General features: G+C 35.1%; 3 protein-coding genes across 3 annotated transcripts; 1 reads left to right on the top strand and 2 right to left on the bottom strand.

Annotated features, from left to right (window-relative positions):
* The first annotated feature begins 2,434 nt into the window (after nucleotides 1-2,434).
* LOC108334065 (lanC-like protein GCR2) lies at nucleotides 2,435-5,753 on the top strand. The gene is made up of 6 exons (XM_017569686.2): nucleotides 2,435-2,685; nucleotides 2,822-3,000; nucleotides 3,689-3,800; nucleotides 3,903-4,019; nucleotides 4,110-4,424; nucleotides 5,219-5,753. Exons 1-6 carry the CDS (start codon nucleotides 2,530-2,532, stop codon nucleotides 5,555-5,557), a joined length of 1,218 nt encoding a protein of 405 aa, XP_017425175.1. The 5' UTR covers nucleotides 2,435-2,529; the 3' UTR covers nucleotides 5,558-5,753.
* A 433-nt stretch (nucleotides 5,754-6,186) lies between these two features.
* Nucleotides 6,187-8,733, bottom strand: LOC108334066 (protochlorophyllide reductase, chloroplastic). The gene is made up of 5 exons (XM_017569687.2): nucleotides 8,572-8,733; nucleotides 8,371-8,469; nucleotides 7,067-7,598; nucleotides 6,620-6,978; nucleotides 6,187-6,529 (listed from the first exon to the last, which is right to left on the bottom strand). The coding sequence occupies exons 1-5, from the start codon at nucleotides 8,623-8,625 to the stop codon at nucleotides 6,374-6,376; spliced, it is 1,200 nt and encodes a 399-aa protein (XP_017425176.1). The 5' UTR covers nucleotides 8,626-8,733; the 3' UTR covers nucleotides 6,187-6,373.
* A 1,536-nt stretch (nucleotides 8,734-10,269) lies between these two features.
* LOC108334086 (uncharacterized) lies at nucleotides 10,270-16,302 on the bottom strand. The gene is made up of 7 exons (XM_017569719.2): nucleotides 14,483-16,302; nucleotides 12,696-12,786; nucleotides 12,126-12,283; nucleotides 11,994-12,045; nucleotides 11,819-11,901; nucleotides 11,551-11,644; nucleotides 10,270-11,235 (listed from the first exon to the last, which is right to left on the bottom strand). Exons 1-7 carry the CDS (start codon nucleotides 15,785-15,787, stop codon nucleotides 10,637-10,639), a joined length of 2,382 nt encoding a protein of 793 aa, XP_017425208.1. The 5' UTR covers nucleotides 15,788-16,302; the 3' UTR covers nucleotides 10,270-10,636.
* Between the last annotated feature and the right edge of the window lie 5,645 nt (nucleotides 16,303-21,947).

Below are 21,947 nucleotides of genomic sequence, written 5' to 3'. Positions count from 1 at the left end.
AGTATCGAGGAATATCGACAAAAGCTGGAATTACTCATGTTAAGAGCTGGAATCAAAGAAGAAAAGAGACTCACCATAGCTAGGTTCCAGAGTGGCCTTAACTATGAGATCCGTGATAAGGTAGGACTTTTACCTTACCTAGATCTCAATCATTTTGCTCAGCTATGACGGAACCAAGCATGCATACACAGATTCATAATACAGTTTTTTTTTATGATAGCCTCATCAGTTCTGTGGTCTGAACACTTGTACAACTTTTCACTTATACAACTTTTACCTTCTTCTAGGCCATAAACACCTAAACTAAAACATAATTGAATTTAAGCAACTAATCTAAGAGTATCATCTATCAAATCAAGTAAGGCAACAAAACAGTCAAAGACTTCCTGTAAGATTCAGCCCACTTTGGGGTTTTTTAGTTCTTCTTTCAGAACTTAAGTTGGTAACTCTAACTCAATTCTTCATATCCATGTTTGTTCAAGTCAGAAATATATTATTAACCCTACCAATCATTAGAACAAAAACAAAACAACTACCTATGGTATTCTGAAAATGTACATTTAGATTTAACAAGGACCAAACCAGAAGCTAAACTACTACACATTATACAATTTATAAAAACAACTAAACTGAAAAAAAATTCAGAACCTACCATCTACAATTTACACCAAAGCGAAAGTATCATATACCTAGACTAATTTCACTAAATTGAACAAGCAAAGATTAAAGGTGCAAACCAAAATAAAAGGAAAACGAATCAGAAAACTAATTGTACACTATGTAAAATGAATCAAACTGGGCAGAATCAGAAAACTAATTCTACACTATGTAAAGATTCATTCCAACTTCAAAATGAATTTACAATTATACCAGAATTCACCACCAACTCTTACGGCCTGATGTTATAGTTTACGGCGTATTGATCAATATTTCTCTGACCCTGGAAGGGTTAAAGAAGCCATCAGTTATGTTGATGAAATGAACAAAGCAAACTTGCCAGGGAATCCAGTTATATATAATTCCTCGATCAAATTGTATGCAAAAGTTGACAACCTGGAAAAGGCAGAAGAAGCATACAACTTGCTTCAATTATCAAAAAAAGCATACAACTTGCTTCAATTATCAGAAGAAGCTCCTACTTTATAATCTTCAAATAGTATGATTGCTCTTTATGTTAAGCGGTCAATGGTTGACCAAGCAAAAGAGACATATGAGACATTAAAATAAACTGTCTTATTACATTGCAAGAGAACCCCTTTTTGTAGGGGTTGAAAATGGGAAAGGAGAAAAAATAGAAAGGGGAGAAACCTTTGATGCTTCGCACTTCTGATAGAAAGGTCAACCTTCTTTTCTCGCGCTCCATACCGATCACGTTCTTTGACTTCGCCAATTCGAACTCTTCCGATCACGTTATAGGGTTTGAAAAAAGGAAAGAAAAAAAAAAGAAATGGGAGAAACCTCTGATGCTTCGCACTTCTGATAGAAAGGTGAGCCTTCTTTTCTCGCGCTTCACACCTATCATCTACTTTGACTTTGCTGGTTCGAACTCTTCCGATCACGTGCAACCTCCGGTTAAGTGGCAGCCATGGAGTTTTCCCTTTCTTTTTCTTCTCGTGTTCTCTCTCAACCTTAACCCTAATACGAAGAGTTGCTCTTCCAAAATGAAATGGTTGAGCCTTTGCAAAACTGAAATGAGAGAGAGGGACCCTAAGGCAGCAACTGCCTTTGCTTTACTGAAACACACTATTTCATTTATTCCGCTCTCAGACTAGCACAACAACAACCTATCACACAAAATGACAAAATTACTCTTGATAACATTTACACAAATTGGAGCCATCGTGTGTTAAATAAGTGTCAATCACTTTAACCGTGTCAAATTATTGTTTTCCATATCCTTGTAGGCAAAATTCTAATACCATAGCATTTCACAAATCTATGAAATCAACCACACATCTTGTGAAGAAAATCTTGTTACAAATATTAGCACTAACAAGCCTTCAGTCACATCCCTCTGGATAATCTTTTTACTATATAGAAAGAAATATTTTTTAATAATATTTTTAAAATGCTTTTGTTTTTATCTATTTTTGACTTAATTTAATTCAGTGTTAATATAGTTTAAAAGAAGATTACATAATCATATTTTTTTACATGTTTATTATTTAATTCCAGAAATAAAATGCGAAAAATAACATTAATACTAATATAAGGATTTACATTAAATCTTTTTTAAAATATACACCACCATATATAATAATAAAAAATACTATCAAACCTTTTAAAAACAGGTAAAACTCAAACTTAAGGAATAAGTATAAAAACATAACCAATTTTATTACTTTTACTAGAACTGCTTTTACTTTATTTAGCAAGTATACTCCAAAATATTCCTCTCTTTTATTTCTATTTTGTTAACATTATCTTTTACTCATTTTAATGTAAATCACTTTTGTTTAACACGAAATATTTAATTGAAAAGACAGTTTTATACCGTTTACCGGCGAATTCTACCGCCGTTAGCTGGAGATGGCCGATCGGTTCTTTCCAAACGAGATGCCTCCCTTTGTGGCAGAGACAGCAGACCAAATTCCATTGACGGACTCCCTCACTGCTCTTCTCTCTCTCCCTTACCAAACCCTATCTGCAAAGTTCCAAGAGTCTGCATATCACTTGAAACAATCGGTACTCAAAAACTTCATTTTGAATTTGTGGGTTTCTTTCGATTAGCTTTCTTTGATTTTGGGTAGGGTCAAGTTAGCAGCTTTAGTGATGTTCCTTTGTTGGGTCGGTCTGTAAGTGTTTTGTACTTGTTGTTCAGGTGTTGAGGGAGACATGGGGATCACGTGGGAAGCGTGTGAAGGACTATACCCTTTACACGGGGGCTCTTGGAACAGCATACCTGCTTTTCAAGGCCTACCAAGTAACCAAGGATGGGAATGATCTTAACTTGTGCTCTGAGATTGTTGAGGCTTGTTATTCTGCTTCAGCAGATTCTGGGTATTCTCTCTTTCGTGCGTCTAAGGATATTATTAGTTATGGCTTAGCCACTATAAAGGGTTGGTTTAAACTTTAACATGTTTAAATATAGTGTTTCTGTTTTAGGTTTTAAGGATTGCTTGCTTTTGATGGTTAGACTGGAGCACAATAGCGTTGTTTGAAGCACATTATACTGTTGTCTGTCTTGCTCTGTACTCGGGAGATTTCCACTTGTGTTTATCCCTCGGTTTACTTGAATCAGTATAGTAAATTAGTGTTTGGAAAAGCCTGAAACTAAACAGTTATAGTTTAATGTGGAATACCTTTTGATAAAATTTTATGCTTCTTGTTTATTGTTGGAAAAAATAGTCTCCTCACTTACAGTGTAAAGGAGTTTTTATGCTATTATGTATTAATAAACTGTTATATGTGGTGAGTTTGTTGGCTTTTACAGTACATGCTATGATTTTTTTCTGGTTGACACCGAAAAATTCTCTTAGAGTTCATAGAAATGAATTGTGTATTTCAGTGTACATTATAACTACCATGTTTCTAACATAATCCACAATATCATCTGCCATATGTTTATGTTGGATGTTTGGTTTTTGTTATATGCTTCCATCTGCTGTTAATTATGCTGGCTTCAATCCAATGTGGGAAATGAGATTATCGTGGTTTGACTTTCTAAATTCTAGTGTATGAGTTGCAGCCGTGTGACATTTCTTTGTGGGCGTGCTGGTGTTTGTGCTCTTGGTGTTGTTGTAGCTAAGCATACTGGTGATGAAAGGCTACTTGACTATTACCTGAGACAATTCAAAGAGGTAATTTGTTGTCTTTATTTCTGATCCCTGTGATAATTCCTATTTATACATGGAATCAAGTTGTTTAACTCCTTTTCATATATGTGCCTTTGCTTAGAACAGATTGTAATACCTCGTGATTCGCCATATGAGCTATTGTACGGCAGAACAGGTTACCTATGGGCTTGTTCATTCTTGAACAAGCATATTGGTAACAACACAATACCTACTACCCACATGGTAATAAGGCGTATCTGCTTCATGATGAGTCTCATGGGAATTTTTTACTCTGCAATTTATTTTGATAAGATGGCTTTTTAACTTCAATAGAGATCAGTAGTGGATGAGGTTATCTCGGCTGGCAGACAATTAGGACACAAGGGAAGATGTCCTCTGATGTATGAATGGCATGGAAAGAAATACTGGGGTGCTGCACATGGACTTGCAGGAATTATGAATGTTTTGATGGACATGGAACTCAAGCCAGATGAGGTGGAAGAAATCAAGGGTACCCTACGTTACATGATTAACAATCGTTTCCCTAGTGGCAATTATCCCTCCAGCGAAGGAAGTGAAAATGACCGTCTTGTGCATTGGTGTCATGGTGCTCCTGGAGTCACTCTTACCCTTGTAAAGGCAGCTGAGGTAATATTTTCCTTAGTTGCCAAATTCAAATGCGTACTGACTGCAGAGTAGTATCGGATGTAGTGTGTTCATTCATGTGACATGATTTTTCATCTCTGAAAGGAAACTACTGGTTATAAATTTTGCATCATTTTAGAGTGTTCATTCATGTGAGATATGATTTGTCACCTCTGAAAGGAAGATACTGGTTGTATGTTTTGCATCATTTAAGCATATGACGTGATTTGTTCCCTTGAGAAAGTGTTTCCACACAGGCATGAAGGGAACTCATGAGTTATATACTTCGCATGAATCTGGTTACAATGGGCTAGTACTTTACCGTTTCCTTTGAAAAGAATGACTAATACTAATAATACTAGTGAACATGGTGGCACTGAAGCTGAAAATGGTATATGCATCTCAGTTGGTATTTAAAGTAAGAGAAATGTTAGGAACGTACTCTTTAACAAACTCTACCATTGTTTGAAATTTGTTGGAAATCTTAAAATTGTGGGTCTTACGTTTTATTTAATGAATCTATTTAATAATTTTGTAGATTTCAACAAGTTTTAACAAATGCAAAAAACTGTGTTAAGAAGAATGTGTTCCAAGTACTCTTAAGGGTAATTCAGTTTTGAGTTCAGCAGAAATCATTTTCCTTTCACTTGTCAAACTCCTGTACAAACAAGAAATTAAGTTTCACTTCTTGTTTTCTTATATTTTAAATTGCCGAAGTTATGCAATAATTGTTGAGCCTAGCTGCTAGATACATACATGTTCACATCTCATGCTATAATCTTTGCCATAAAAATTAGGTTTTTGGGGACAAGGAATTTTTGCAAGCAGCTGTAGATTCAGGGGAAGTAGTATGGAAGAGGGGTCTGCTTAAGCGAGTTGGGATGTGTCATGGCATCAGTGGGAACACCTATGTCTTCCTTTCTCTTTACAGATTGACAGGAAATGAGAAGTATTTGTACAGGGCCAAAGCATTTGCTTGTTTCCTACTTGATAGGGCACATAAACTGATCTCAGAAGGAAAGATGCATGGAGGAGATCGCCCCCATTCCTTATTTGAAGGTCTTGGAGGAATGGCATATACTTTTCTAGATATGGTTGATCCACAAATGGCCAAGTTCCCAGGCTATGAACTTTGAGTCACTGTCATGATGTATATTAAAATTACACATATCTATCCTGAAGAACTTTGGAAGTATGAGAAGAAACTGCAACTTTGTAGTTTTGGCTTTGTTATGTTATATGATATGTATGGGATAATGGGAGAGTAAGCTGTTATGCATCATGCATGGTTCCTACTTTCAAAGAAATGTTTGTTTAGGATATATCTTGGTTAATGATTTTTCTTTTAATAATTCTTGAGAGAATTTAACAAATAATTATCTTTTTACAGAAATTGTGCCTAATGAGCATGAAGTGAAGATAAAAATAAACAAACCAAGAATGGCTTTTTATATAACTACACATGAAGAAACATCTTGTTAAATTTTTTTTTCATTCATAATTTTATTAATATTTCTATTCAACTAGTTAACTTGCTTGCTACTTCAGATGAAGAAGCTCTAAGGATAGCCTCTCTTGGTTCTCCTTGCATGTTGCATGCGCAGGTGCTCTTTATATGGATCAAGATCTTAATTATGCCATATTTCTGCAGCTCACTTATAAATGACAATTAACGAAAGACTTGAAAGATAACACCCGATACTATAATTTTTAGTTACTATGCACAGTTATTTCAGAGGTTTTGAGCAAGATGATCACACCCTCATGGATGAATGATTTTATTGAGTCTTGATTCACAATCAACACCCTACATCAAAGCAAAGAAGTGCCTAGCTAACAAAACAACATTAAGGCATTCGAAATGGTAGGATATATCTATCCACTCTTTTGAGACGTCATTTTCCTCCATAGAAGTGCAAGGTCTATAGAAAATGGATTTTGGAAGCTCCCACTTAGGCCAAACCAACGAGCTTCTCACTAATATCCCACACCCTACGAGCCTTCTCAGCATCACTGGCCTCCTGTGACAACTGGTTCTCAAATGAAGCAGATGTTTTATTCCAGCTCCAGTAAACACCAGATTTTGTAAGACTTGGATCACTCACAACCTGTGTAAAAGATAACAACAACAAATGAGATATAAAGACACTTGAAAACTTCATGCTCTTGTTATCATTATGACCAAACTTCATTGCTACCTGAGCAAGTCTCTTTCCTGCTTCATCTTCTGAGACAAAGCCTTTGGTTATGTACTTCTGGAATGGAGGGAATAGAGTTCTGAACAAGGGAATGTGCTCTCTGAACAAACCGGTTGTGGCAATGCAACCAGGGTAGAGCGATGAGAAAGTGATTCCAGTTTCCTCGTGGTATCGTCTGTGGAATTCCTGCATTGTGAGCATATTACAGACTTTGCTGTCCTTGTATGCCTTGGCACCATCAAAGTCTCCACCATCAATCATGGCTGAACTGTTCAGCCCACTCAAACCACCCTGAAGTCCCCTCAAGTCACCAAGGTTTGCCTTGGGAGGTACATTACCAGCCAATGTGTTGGTGTTCCCTGTTGAATCAACCCAATCAGGACAAAAATGCAACCAAATAAAGTGTGATAAGAACTAGAATTCCCAATAAACATCTAACAAACTGACCAGTGATTGAACCAACAATGATCAAGCGCTTTGAAGGGTAATCAGACTTTTGCAAGTCCTCAAGCAACAGGCGTGCAAGGAGGAAATGTCCTAGATGGTTTGTTCCAACACTAAGTTCAAAGCCTTCAGCAGTGTATGTAGGTTCCTTAGCAGTTGGCAAGTAAACTGCAGCATTGCAAACCAACACATCTAGTGGCATTTCTGATCTTTTGAAGTTATCAACAAATTGTCGGACACTGTCAAGAGAGGCAAGGTCCAAGTGCATGATGGTGTAATTTTCCTTAGCCATGCCAGCAGATTTTGCAGCTCTTGCAGCTTTGAGGTAATCCCTGCAGGCCATTATTACATGCCATTTTCCTGTCTCAGCCAAAGCCTTGGCAGTGGCCAGGCCTAATCCAGAGGAAGCCCCAGTTATCACAACACTACCTTTCCTCAATGTTTTCTTGCCTTCTGGTGCAGATTTGGTGACTGCTGGAGAGGCTGTAGCCACTGTCTCCGCCCTCACAGCACCAATTTTTCGCTGGGATTCCCTCTGATAGAAAGAGGGGTGAAACAGAAAAAATTAGACAAATGGCCACAACTTTTTTTCTTTAGGAAGGTGGGTTGATTTAGTATTTTGTTTGTAAGCAAAATCTCTTATAGTATACAGATAAAAACCCATTTCAAACAAGTATAATGACATAATCAGAGGCTAAAGCATTCTAATTCATGTGTTCCAAAAAGTATTCAGTTTCTAAGTGGAATATACTATCCCTCTGTCCAATAGCAAGTGTCGTTATAATCTTTTTACACAAACCAATAAAAGCTAATAAATAGATAAAAAGGTGTAACAATTGTATAACATTAACTTTATCATCCTTGTTTATTTAAACAATAGTATAAAAGAATGTAACACATATCATATGTGACGGAGATAAAGATATTGTTTTGGTCATTTCACATGAGAAACCTTAAAACATGGATTTCCAAAAGAAAAAAAAAAACATAAACTAAAAGAGCAAATTATACTGTCATGCTCTGAGATTTTCTTAAATTTCTCTCCCATATCTCATTTTTTATCCGTAGACTAACTCTTACATTCTTCAAAATAAATTTCATTGACATTGACACTCAATTACCCACATAAAACATGTACTCCCACAAACAAGGAATTAGTAAGATTTCATTGGGTGTGGCGAGCAACCCAAATGATAGTATAATATGCTCAAAATAAAATCATTCTTAAAATACCACTACTGAGAGATTAGGAAGAAGCAAGTTAATGGAGAATTGAGAAGAAGATGGCAAAGCATTAACTGAACTACCTTGCACCTCAATGCAGAGGAGCTGAAGTCAGCCTTGATAGGTTCTGACAATGAAAGACCGAACAGTGTGGAGTCCTTGAGAGAGACACCAATCTTTCCCTGCAAACACAAATGACATGATCCAATTATCTGTAAGGAAAAAGCACCAAACACAATGAATAAGAAGAAGCGACAGCATCCTGGTGAGAAATTAAAGCAAACCTCTTTAGGGACAGAGAAAGAAGCAGGAACAAGAGAAGCAGCTTGGAGAGCCATTGCAAGAAAAAGAAAAGGATTAGAAACTGGATTTTGGGTTTTACAACGTAGTGAAGTAAGTGGAAGTGGTGTTACCACTGGGGTAATGGAATGTGTGGTTCGTGTTTGAGCTGAAAATGAATATATATATGAAATGATGTTTGTGAAATTGTGATGATATGAGTGGATAAGATAATTTGCAGCATGTGCATGTGCCACGTCATTTCGAAGCAACCAATGGAATGTGGAGTTTTGGATTTCTTAAGAAGGGATATTTTGATCCGTTGGAAATAGGAGCCACTGGTAGTTATGGCCTATGGAGTGTAAATATCAGTGCTGAAAGTGACCGAAAGAGTGGTGGTAGGTCATTGAAGATAGAATCTGACTGAATTGAGTACTTTTTTTGGTAGCTTTCTCGATGGGGTATGTGTGTTGGTAATTTTTTTCTGTGACAAATGAAGAAACTAGAAGGTTTGAAGAAACTCCATGGTCCAAATATGTGTCTTTGCAAATGTTAATGTTGTAGCTGAGGGAATGGATCGTTGCGTTGTGTTATCCTAACTCAATCACTGTTTTTTGGTTCATAACCCAATTGGCACAATCAACTATTGAGCCTACCAAATTATCTTACATGATAGCATACCAAATTAAAAGATATGTTTCATGTTTATACAGCGGAAATTGTTTCCATTGTATATTTCCATTTGATAATTTATAAAGTAGAAACGTGGTTCCACTCTATATGAATCTCAACATAATAAAAAAAACAAGTGTCTATTACACATTCATTAATATATTTATATTTTGGATAATATTTATTTTTTGAATTATATATTCTAAAATAGAAAAGTTTAAAGTTTCAAAAATTATGCAATGGGAGAACTCTGATACAATCCGGAACTTAAACACAAAGGAGAAACTCATCAAATGCAATACATAAACATATCAGGACCCATGAACCACCACCGCAACAATTTCAAACATTCATTGTCTAAATTTGTTTCCAGAAGGGTAATATGGGTATTTTGAAAAGTATGGGGGTGCAGGTAGAAAACATGGATGCAAGAAGAATTTGCCTCCCAGGACTTCCTGTCGAATTTCTTGTTGCACCCTAACCAAAGTTTGCAGAAAATTATTTTCATAATAGAAGTGGGCTGATTGTATACCCCCAAATTTTTTTCCAAATTTGAGTGTATGTGTTCGGGAATATGGTGCAGAAAGTAATAGCATGTAAGAAAGCAAGAATTGATGACTCTTGCCTACAATGCAGAGTTTTAATTGATTAATTTGTATATTCAAAATAACTATATTTATAAATTTACATGTTCTTTCTATAGTTTCAATTAAGAATGTTATTAAAATATGACAAAAGTTAAGCATATTAATATAACTGGCCTGAAATATATTTGTTGCTATTGCTGATTAGAGCTGTAGATTAATATTGCACCTCATGGAACCAAAATATAAAGCACATTAGCAAGTGTGGGACATTTCACTTGGGAAAAAAAAATCTTATTATGAAACTTTTGTCAAGGTTATCTTGTGTAAATAAATTTCTGGAATGAAGAATGCCACATGACACTAAATTGCAGCCATGCTGCTTTATTGAATTGATTTGCTTTGGACAAAATATAAAATTCCATAACAATGCTCAAGACAAATAAATGTGTAAAAGAATCATCATTTCTAATTTCAATAAGCTTTTCCCGTGCTTGCGTTACTCTACAATTGCCGATTACATCCATCGGTTTCTAAATTTCCTGCTGTAACTTTTTTTTTGTTTTTTTTTTGTTTGACAATGTTTCCCCTTTATCCCCCTCAGTGCCTGAATGGAATGACAACCTATCTTTCATTCAACGCACAAGAACAAGAAAAGAAAATAAATGAACCCCGCTAATATTACAAATCTCACCCACTTTTTCTGTACAGGTTTTTCACCAACAAATTGAGAAGGTGAACTCAACTGCCTTCAGAGCAGATATCATCAACTCATTCTCCGTCATGTTCATAAACATCTTCGTTCTTTCACCTCTTATATCCGAAGTGGCAATCCAAAATTTTGGAAAGTTCTGATTTCCCCTCGAAGGCCGGCAGTTACAATCACCATACCCCAGGCTGACATTTTTTGACTTGCCCCATTAGAGAAATCCATACTCACACGAGGGCTTTGGTTTCTTGCAGCCAGAAGAAGTTTTTCCTCTGGCCATGTTGCAGAAATTCTATCAAAAAAGTAACTATTTGTGGCACTTGCAATGGTTGCATGGCGTGGACTGTTGTGGTAACCAGATGCAGATCTTGAACCCTCGGTGACAAAGTTTTCCTCTACAGGGGTAGGAGGATGATTGGCTGATGCGACATCATCAGCATTGTTATCAAGCTCGGGTTGCTCTCCAGAAAATGTATCATGCATGTCCCATGCATCACCCATACCAGGCCAGGGAATGGCCACTGACACATCTTTACAGTGAAAATGTTCATATGATCGTGTGACAGTGACACCTTTGCTTCTGTTCGGCCTGCAATCAGCCTCATTTTTCCAGATGTATACATGAGAGTCCTCACTTGCTGCGACAACATATTTACCATTTGCTGTGAGGGATGCTGAAATTGGGCTAGTTGCATTCCGAAAGCCTGCACAAAATTTGCATCAGTTTGATCAGCAGCAAGGAAATAAGAATACTGAAGACTTGTTGCCATTTTAGACTAAGTTGATAAGCTAGTAAGACCGCAACCTTTTCATCTGTCCAAATAAATATAATCATATACGTCTGATAAGAAAGAGACAAATATCCTCCCACTCCAGACAAAACATGAAAAATAATCAAGTTTTTCTTTGACATTGAATTAATAAAACAAATTTTGATGCAGATAAAAGCAGTGTACCAAATGGTTTTTTCACATGTTACACTATCTTTAAATAAATTTTCACTTTATATAACTACATACCTTTAAACTTATGGACCAGATCTACACCATCAACGACCCGTATTCTTGAGTCAGCAGATGTGATAAGTACTTCTGATGAACTTCCAGGGGCAAACTGTTCAAAAATTCAGATAGGAAGACAAGTACAAAGTCAAAGCAAATCCACTAAATTTGTACGCCCTCCTATTTCATTTTACTTTACTTTTTCCCCGTTCAATGTTTTGGGTAGATACAAAAAAGTAGCTTATCTCATAAAAGCACAGCAGTAAATCATTATTCATTACATTACCTGGAAACCAGTAATTTTCTTATGATGTGATTTCTTTTTCTTGTTTTGCAGATTGATCTGACTCTTCTGTTGCAACTTATTTTCTGAACGAAAAAACAAAACGATAATCAGTGGCCCCACAATCACCAAAATATAAATAAATAGACACAGTTAAAAAAAAAGTATCTGACAGTACCAGATGTATTATATAAGTGGCAGCTACCCTTGTATGAACCAACCAGTGCACCCTGCACCAGAAAATTTAACTGAGTTGAACATAAAATTGTACTTGAGTGTTCAAAAAGATTCGTATTAACCTTAGACCAACCTGGCCATCAGGTGTATAACAAGCAGCAGTGACCATCTCATGTAGATCTGTCCAATCAACAACTTGTCGATCAGGAATGCTCCATATGCGAACCTTAGCATCCAAAGATCCACTAATGAAGTATCTATCATCAACAGGATTAAACTGGATGCAAGTTACTGTGGCAGAGAGAAAGAAAGATCGAAGCAAAAGTCTTAATTAGCAAAGAACGAAAAAGGAGGCAGTAGGGAGGTAAGGGGATTCATTGTAAAATCTAATCCACCCTAATGGACAGCAAAGAGCTCTTGTACAATTAGTTTCTATTTACAGTAGAGACGACATTTTAATAAAACTGCCTCTATGCTACATGTGATTATCCAATCCTCAAAGAAGGGGGATGTCTTGAAGAATATTGGATGGGGATAGGATGAACTTAGAATCGGATACAGTTGTTAGTTGGGAACAGGCAGAATAAACAATCATAAAATGTAAAAAATATACGAGTGATCAGTCATTGATCTTAATTAATCCATATGATTTCCACTCAGATTAAGGGAGAGTTGGCAATATGTAATAACTGCATTTACTCACCATAGTCACTGTGTGAAAATATTTTCAAACAAGAGTTGCTAGATAGATGCCACAGCCGCACAGTTTTGTCCATTGAAGATGAGAGCAAGTGCTGAGAAAAATTGGGGGGGAAATATATTAAAAGGATGATCTAAATTTACATGCATTTTTTAACTCATTTGTAGAATATACTGCACTGGTTTTTCCCAAATATTGAAATTATAAGGATTTCTCAACTGACATTAATAATAAAGATCTATAAATAAATAAAAGAAATCTCCAATGGATGTTTTTCAAAGACAACATTTTGGCCTGCAATAAATATCAAACATTACAATTCATCCATAGAATTTCAATCACTCCCAAAGGTGCTCACCCAAGTCCCACAATATTGTGACTCCAAATTTGGTACATGTAGGCAAGTCATTCATAAATTCTAAACAAAATATAAGGAAAGGGGGAGATAAATACAGATTTCTTATAAGGGAAAATGAGACAGGATTACAGCAACTTAGTTTAGAAATGCTTTTGTGCAGTTTTTGAGTTTGACTTAGAAACAGGTCCAATGGAAGCTGACTTTTAAATTTGACTGTCTACTAATAACAATTTCAATTAGGACCTCCGTACCTAGTTAGTCAATATCTTTCTTTTTTCCTTTTTTTTCTTTCTAAGTTTACCAAACACTACCTTAAACTTACATAGGAAACAATGAAAAATGACTTCTAGATAAGATTAAAACAAAAGACAAATCTCAACAATTTATCACAAGGGCATTAATAAACCATCTGAAAAGCAATCCCATGTTACAAACGGGATCCTAAGCACGTCACTGACTGGCAGATATTCTGTCTCTTGAGCACTCTTGAGCAGTAAGTTTTAGCTCTCGTTTGCAGAATTCATCTTAAAACAAATTGACATTAAGTGAAAGGAAATATATAAGCCACATCCTAAGAATTGAGGCAAGCTATATAGGACTTCCCAACACTCGTTTCTTTATAGTCAATCTAAATTATCTCCCTATCTATTGTTCACTATAGTGATTGCTGGAAAAATTGGATATTCCCAGAGGATTATACTGTCAAAGTAACCATTAATTATATTAATTACATTAAACAAAATGCCATCCCGTAGTTTATAAGTTACCTCCCTAAATTAACCATTTTTAAACTCCTTTCTAAAAACTGCCAAGAATAGAAATGTAATTCTATAGGAAAAATAGACCGATTTATACCCATTAAAATAAAAAATTTATAAACCAAAACATCAACCTACAGGGTGTAGGAAAAAAAAAAGAAGGATCCAGAAACCTACTCAATGGGCCAGAACTTCATCCACTTGATCCAACAATACATATTACAACGACTCAACTCAAACTAAAAATAGCCTAGGAGCTCATCAATTGAACATAAACACCTTAAAATGTAATAATCAGAAAACACTAAACAAAATAATGGTAGACCCTCACTCAAAAAGATAATCATAGTTGCCTAAACTGTATATAAAACATAACAGATAACACAATTTGAAATCCATATTTACTATCCCTTGATGCCTTTTCAACCACTTAAAAACTGTCCCACTCCCATCAATTATCTAAGAATGTCAAACCTTTCTGATATACAGATTCAGAGCAGAAAACTCACTCCAACAGTTCAGTAAATGCGAATTGTTCAGCTAACAGAAAAATTAATAATGTACAAAAGTATATCTAACGCAAGAGTGCAAAATACTCTTTACAGTTATACTGACACATTGAAATTGAACACTTTTCTAGAACATCAAGACCCATATGAAAATTGGAAGCTAACCTGAGACTTAGACCATGAGAGGTCAAGAACATCATGTAGATGTCCCTGAAAGGAGCAAACTGGTTTGTCAGTGAGTGCAAACACGGTCTGCGGCACGACAAACTGGTCGAGGCTCAAGGACTTCCTACTCACGCTGGACCTCCCCTTCCTCTTCCTCTCCACATCCCTGAGCGGAGACAGCATTGCCGCAGCCGTCGGCTCCGGCGACCCATTCACCACCAAAAACATATTCACACTCCCCCCATCTTCCCCCTTCTCCCTATCGAGCAGCAGCAGCTCCCCCTTCCTCTCCCCCTCCACCACCTGCCACACATGAATCACGCAATCCTCACCAGCACTTGCTAAATACTTCCCATCCAAACTAAACTTAATGCTCCAAATAGACCCACTATGCGCCTGAATCTCCTGGCTCTTGTAAAGCGCCGTCACCTCCTTGCAACTCTTCCCATACTGCTTCACTCTCACACTCTCCGGACCATGAAACGCCGCGTCCTGGCTGTCGTCGGTGGCGGAGCTGGACCGCCGGCCGCCCTTCTCCGACGAGGTGTCCCTCTCATCGCTGCTCCGTCGATCCCTGTACCCGGCGACGGAGCTCGCGACACTCTTGATACTCTTCAACCACCCCCCTCCTTTCTTCTTCACCTTGGAGCCACTCGCATTGGAATCGACGCTAGCCTCTTCAACATTCTGCCTCCGCATTAACTCCTGAACGATGGGAGAGTGCCCCACCGTCATCTCGAACTCCTCCATCGTCAAGTGCCTCCCCGTGGCAACCTCCCGCAGATTCTCCCAATCGTTCACCACGAACTCCTTCCCGTTGTCGAGATCGCGTATCGTGCAGAGCTCCTCGGAAGGAGGTTTGGGGTTCGGGGGCCTAGGATTGATGGCGCCGGCGGAGGATGATGTGGCGGCGCCGGCGGCAGTCGTGTTTGTGGTCGTGGCGTCGGATTTGGATCGGATTGGGGAAACGCGATCGCGTGGGGGAGGGTGAGGGTTTTGGCGCGTGAGGGAGGAGAGGCCGAGTGATAGTAGGAGGCGCGTGCGGCGCTCGGAGACAGAGGTGGGTTGGGAGATCCATATGTCGTAGTTGTTGGTTAGGGGGAAATTGGGGAGTGTGTCGTTTCGATGGGGTTGGGTTTCGTTCTCGGTTTCGTCGTTGTCGGAGTTGGAATTGGAGCATGAGCAGGAGGAGGAGAGAGAGAGTAAACGGTCGTTTGAGTCGTAGAAACAGTCTTGGTCTTGGTCTTGGTCTCTGTCTCGTTCTTGTTCTTCTTCGTCTTCTTCTTCTCCCAAGGCTTTGCTCATGGTTTGTGGTAACGATGAGGGTTCAGAAGATTCGGATTGGGCATTCCCATTGGCAATGAAAATGCCCAATCGATCCGATCACTGCCACCGATTAGATCCGACCCGAATGAGATGCAATACACCAGAAGCACATAATAATAATAATAAGAATAATGCTAAGAGAGAGAGCAGAAAGCAGAAAGCAGAAATTAGTTTTCGGGGTTCTACAGAGCCTACGCTATATTGCTGTTCCTACTGCCATCGCTATGCTATGGTGTGGTAGCACACAACGCAGGCACCATCAATTTTCTTTTTCCTTTTTTTCTTTTTTCTTTTTTCAGCGTTTCACCATATAATCAATGCATCTACCTCTCTCTCTCTCTCTCTCCCTCGCCGTTTTCTTTTGGTTTCCTCTGTCTCTGTTTTGTGCGCCCTTTTCTCCCTTTGGACTTCCAACTACTAACAAATAACAATTTCCATTCGGTGAGGGACTCCTCACTGGCTAACGCTATTTCCTCTTTCTTCACTAACTTCTTTCAACAAATAACAAAATACTCTTTTCTCTAACTTATTATATTTAGTTTCACCAATTATTTTTCATTTTAACTTCTAACCCTACATTAATGTATCATGCCCGTTACGTCATTCTCATATTCCGTTCACCAATTCAAAACCACCTTCAAATATTTCTACACTGGTTCAAATAAATCATGACGTCATAATAATAATATATTCTTTTCACATGCATTATCTAAAATTATACATTAAAATCTAACGAGACGTGCAAGATTAGTATTAATCTTTCAATAATCAGAACCCAGACCACGTCTTCTCCTTGCTCGGTGTTATGACTTTTTTGTCAAAAATAAAGGGTGCTTTTGACTTTAAATTTTGCTACTAGCTTTTTTTTTTTTAAATTGATGTCATGAATAAGTCGAGTGAGCTCGTTTTTATATTTTAATTTAAAGAAAATAACTATATAAAGATATCAGGTATGTTTTAGCCATATGTCTATCACATTTTAATAATAGAATAGATCATGATACCATTGCAATTTGTCAGCACTTTTATATTAAAATAAACAAATTGTTTTCCTTTTTAAAAAGATAAATCATATTTTATTTTCTTAAACGATTCATCATTAAGGAAGGAAAAAAAATCAATATTTAACTTTTAATATATGTTACGAAGGCAAAGACAAAAAAGCCCTCTATATTTTTGTCACGAACATGTTCCATGCCGGGAGCTGATTCCCACCAACAATCCCATTTGCATCGTTGTTAGCTAAATATTAATTCCAATGTCAGATTTTCTTTCTCATCTATAAACCCAATAATTTCGAAAAAAAATATATTTTTTTTCTCAATTTAAGAAAAATATTAATGTGGCGTGAATATTATATTAGTATATAATTAAGCACGTAAGCATGATTTATGGACGATTAAGTTCAAAGTAAGAAGGGTGTAGATGGTAGATGTCGACCAACAAAAGTTTTTGTGTTCCTGAAATTGTCTCTGGAACAGTTTATGTTCCTGAAAGCGTGTTGCATTTTAGTGAGGCAGTATAATTGTGTCTTGGATTAGCACTCAACAACACATTTGTTTTATTTTTGACATTTCAAAGCTACCATGACAACAAAGACATTCACGAGAGGAATCTTAGGAACATTTGATTACACTAACTGGGGACAAATTGAAAAGGTAAAGCTGTGTCATTATGCAATAAACACTGTAACTTTGAAAAGTGATGACTTACAAGGCTCACCTGAATCATGCATAGGTAGGGTTCACTAAACCTCTTTTCTATGATTAACTATATTATATTCTTTGTTTTAATCAATTAATCTTCTTCTTATCTTTTACTCTTCTTTTTTTTAACTATTGTTATTCTCATGTTCAACATGATTATATCTCAAACTTATCTTTTTTTTTCAGCAACAACCCAAATTATAATAGTTGATTGGTGATCACTTATGATTACCCAAACTTAATTACATTGACTGATCTAAATTAAGCTAGGGATATCCATTTAAAGACCTCCTAAATGTATATATATTTTCTCTGATTCACATGATTTTATTAGGGTTCCATCAAGGGGATAAAGCCATCCCAAATTCCTTTTCTTGGTCAAAATAAATGCTACCTAATCTTTCAATTATTGTACCCAAAAATGAATAAATGGGTATGCTAATTATAATTAGTTTCAAACTTATGTTAATTAGTTTCCCCGCATAGAGTTTTATTTTTTTAAATGATGACAGCTGCATAGAACATTGAGAATTATTGGAACCATTGTGTATAATTTTAAGATAGTTTTATTCAATGACTGGAAAGATTACAGATGAGGAATTTTAAAGAAATAAAACCTTGTATGTGTAAGCTATATTAACTTATTGAAAATATTGTAGTTTTCTGTAATTTCATTAAGAAAAACTTAGACTCTTCTTGCACTAACATCAAAATAAAATAGACTTTAGACTCTAGAGATTAATTGAGGATTCCTAAATCTAAACTTTAGTAATATGCGGGAATTATGGTAAACCAATATTGTTAACAACAAATATGTGAAAACAATATTTGATGGGACTAAATAAATTTCATTGATAAGGACACATACTATAAAGGAAGAATTATTCCATTTTTTTATGTAATAATAATTTACATTTATTGGTTAATTACTTAGAGAACATTTAAAATATTGTTTTTAAGTTATGCATTATAAAAATTAATAATTTCCAATTATGCATTAGTTTATGGTAAATAAAGATGTAAAAAGATGAATAATTTCTTGGTATTTATATTGACCTTATAAATATAAATTTTATGCACTCATCATTAGCATACCATTAATTACATGGTATTCTCTGTCTGATTTATAACATTGTCTCAACAAACTTTTCTCTTGTTTCTTTCAGATTTTGGTACACAATGATTGTAACTTTAATTTTAATTTATAAGAATAATAATAATAATAATATTAATCATTAATTATTCCATTTCAAAAGAAGTTAATAAACTTAAACTATAAATTGTATATAACAAGTTTTCAAGAACTAAATATATATAAAAAACATATATAGGTTGTGACATTTAAACTAAAAATTATATGTTTATATATGTTTAAGATAAAAATGTTAACTATTCATTCTACATTAAAACCTTTTTTGAACCTTCAAAATGACCTCTTATTAATTAACCCATTATTGGTACACAAGAAAGCACATAATAAAGTTGATTTTTTTAATATTTAGTAAGTACAACAGTATTTACTCTAACATGATTAACAAATAAACTCTTTCTCTATATAGTAATTAAGAGTATCTGAATCTAGACATATTCCATAGGGTACAACATTATAGCAAGCACACTTTTAATTATGATACTTAAATGTTAACCTCAATCTATTATTATAGTTGTTGCTTTTATAGCCAATTAATAAAGTGACGCGTTTCATAGAAACTTATAATTCTGTGATATTAAAGGTCAATTATATCGCTTACAAGTTAATTTGTCTGTAAGTGAAGACTTTGGGGTAGTACAAAAATTGAAAATAATATTAATTAATTAATTAAATACTTTACAGATCATCGTAACATGGAAACATATAATGAGCAATCAAGGCGTAACAAGTGCAAAATACTTGTACACATGCCAAATATTCTTAGGGTCGGAACTCACTTCACATTTATTCTCTTCTTCCTTTTTCTTTTCTGTTTCCTCCTTTTTTTCATCTCATAGGAATGGTTCTTTTGTTTCTTCTAAGTTTGCAATTTAATCATGAAAAAGAATCTTCCTTTGTTCAAAACACTGAAAAAACAACATAATTCAATACCAAAGGATGTTGTTGATCATGTATAAAAAAATGCATGATATGATATATATGTTATTTCAAATTAAATATAAGATTAAATAATTCGAATTGTTTAATATTATATATATAGAGAGAGAGATGGAATGTAGAAGAGTTGATTATAATCACGTAAGCCTTAAATTCAACGTAATAACAGTAAATTACAACTCAAAAACAGATGGAAGCATGTTGAAGAGAGAGAAAAGCATGTCTTGTTTTTTATTTGTTTCTTGAATGCATATGAAAGTGTTGTCCGAAAAGCACTTTGTCCTATGGTAAATGGTTTGAAGGGAAAAAGAAAGGTATATATAGAATATTATTATCCTATGAGAGATTATAAGTCTAGTGCATTTTCTTTTTCTCAATCAAGAGAGAGACATAAGGAGATATAGAATGAAAAATGCTCGAATATATATGTAATGAAATTTTTAGAAAATATTTTAAAAAATAGAATTAAGAGAAATAATATAAAAATGTAAAACTACGTGCAACATTCCTTGCATGTGTGACGCAATGATTGAGTTCACCTTGCAAAGCTCATATATGTATGTTTTTTGAGCAGGCGCAAGGAGAAGATAGTTTCCTTTTTTAACTAAAGTAAAAGACTAAGTGGAACTTTAGTGAAATGGAGAGATTATTAGCTAGCAGGAAATAAGGCTTTAAGGCTTCAAAATCACGCTTTACATTTTGTGTTTGGTGTGGGAAACCATAGCTTTTACCTCTTTTTCATCTTCTTCTTTTGCTTTTTTACCCCTGTAATTTTTTGGTTTCCTTAATTTTATCAGCACCTTTACTTATGATAATGGAAAAAACAATGGCCTTTGAACATACATCATAATCCTCAAATACATATTATATTTCTTGTGATCTAGCATTGTCGGTTGCTGTTTTTTTTTTTCCATAAATTACTATCAGTTTTGCATAATGCATCGTTTTGTTGTTTATTTTAAGTGGAACTAATTGTTGGGTTTTTAGAAACCTCTAGTTAGATGACCTTAAAATAATAATTAATATTAAAAATATTTTTGTAATAAGACAACCTTAAGAAGAATAAAAGCACAAATATGTATTGATTGAAATATTGAAATATCACTTGAATTAATGTAGAAAATGACTTATAATATCAATTAAAGTAAGAAATATATGTCACTCCTTTCATATTTGGTTCATGACATAACTCATGTAGAAAAATCTTTATGTTGTTGATATTAAAGATTTAAGCAAGTTTGTTTGAACTTATTTGATGCTTCCATCTATATGAATTTGGTGATGGATGTGTGCTATGGTTGATCTTGTAGTGATTCATGTATTGCATTGAAATTCTTTTTGTTTAGATTATGTTTGGATAAGTGCGTGGTGTATAATATCTCATTTTAATAGCATAAAACTACTAAAATAAAACGTTACAAGGATGATAACTTATAATAAAATTTGGGACTTTTAGAAAAGTAGATTCTACACCTGAAGGATAAAACTTACTACGTTGTTGTTTCTTCCTTAACATCACGCTGAACAACTTGAAGAACGTCTCCCTAAGCTCACACCATTAAGGTTATCATTGAAAAGGAGAAAACACACACAGACAAATAGAAACAAAAACAAGGAAAAGCTAGAGTACAAATGAAATATTTCATAATTTAGATTGATAGTTATTAACATTCAATAACAAATAAACCATACAACCAAAAGACCAACCGCTATACTCAATTATCCAGATACTATGCTTGTACATACCATTTCAAAGGCCTTGAATAGTCATCAGAACATGTACACCATAACAATTTCACCCAAAACATTCATCAAAAATCATATTTAAAAACAAAGAAAGTACTTACTATCGCCACCGCCACCGCTCGACGCTAGAAAACTATCACTCAATGCTAGAGCCACTGGAATATGGCGCTCAATGCCATGAAACTACCTCTCAACACCATATCAGTTGACAGCACACTGTGTTTATGGACTTTGATGCACCTAAGATTTATCCAATTGATCAAAAGTAGGGGTGGACAAATAGAACTAAACTGCACTGTATTACTAAAATCTGTACTGAACTAAAAACTAATTTGTCAAAACTGAACTGAGCTATAAAACAGTTCAAGCACTGAACTGTTTTTTGTTTTATCAAACCGGACTGAACTGAACTATACTAAATTGTACTAAACTAGAATATAAACTAAACTGAACTACTAACTATACTAATTTTAAACTGAATTATACTAATTTTAAACTGAATTGTACTAGTTTTTAAACTGAATTGTGCTAGTTTTTAAACTGAATAATATAACAATACATGTTCTTTTTAATTGAAATTTATTTTAATATTTATTTT

Source organism: Vigna angularis, chromosome 11 (assembly GCF_016808095.1).
Source record: "Vigna angularis cultivar LongXiaoDou No.4 chromosome 11, ASM1680809v1, whole genome shotgun sequence".
In the NCBI taxonomy this organism is placed as follows: Eukaryota; Viridiplantae; Streptophyta; class Magnoliopsida; order Fabales; family Fabaceae; genus Vigna; species Vigna angularis.
Note: the sequence above shows the minus strand (reverse complement) of the source record. Positions and strands in the feature narration are given on the sequence as shown.

Bases quoted from the DNA above. Each gene is read 5' to 3' on its own strand.
- LOC108334086 (XM_017569719.2), bottom strand. From the start codon at position 15,787: ATGAGCAAAGCCTTGGGAGAAGAAGAAGACGAAGAAGAACAAGAACGA. The intron at 12,284-12,695 runs GTGAGTAAATGC...TCTCTGCCACAG, and splicing joins ATTTTCACACAGTGACTATG to TAACTTGCATCCAGTTTAAT. The intron at 11,236-11,550 runs GTATGTAGTTAT...AATTTTGTGCAG, and splicing joins TCTGGTCCATAAGTTTAAAG to GCTTTCGGAATGCAACTAGC.
- LOC108334065 (XM_017569686.2), top strand. From the start codon at position 2,530: ATGGCCGATCGGTTCTTTCCAAACGAGATGCCTCCCTTTGTGGCAGAG. The intron at 3,801-3,902 runs GTAATTTGTTGT...TGCTTAGAACAG, and splicing joins ACCTGAGACAATTCAAAGAG to ATTGTAATACCTCGTGATTC. The intron at 4,020-4,109 runs GTAATAAGGCGT...TAACTTCAATAG, and splicing joins CAATACCTACTACCCACATG to AGATCAGTAGTGGATGAGGT.
- LOC108334066 (XM_017569687.2), bottom strand. From the start codon at position 8,625: ATGGCTCTCCAAGCTGCTTCTCTTGTTCCTGCTTCTTTCTCTGTCCCT. The intron at 6,979-7,066 runs GTCAGTTTGTTA...TTGATTCAACAG, and splicing joins CATTGTTGGTTCAATCACTG to GGAACACCAACACATTGGCT. The intron at 6,530-6,619 runs GTAGCAATGAAG...TCTTTTACACAG, and splicing joins CAGGAAAGAGACTTGCTCAG to GTTGTGAGTGATCCAAGTCT.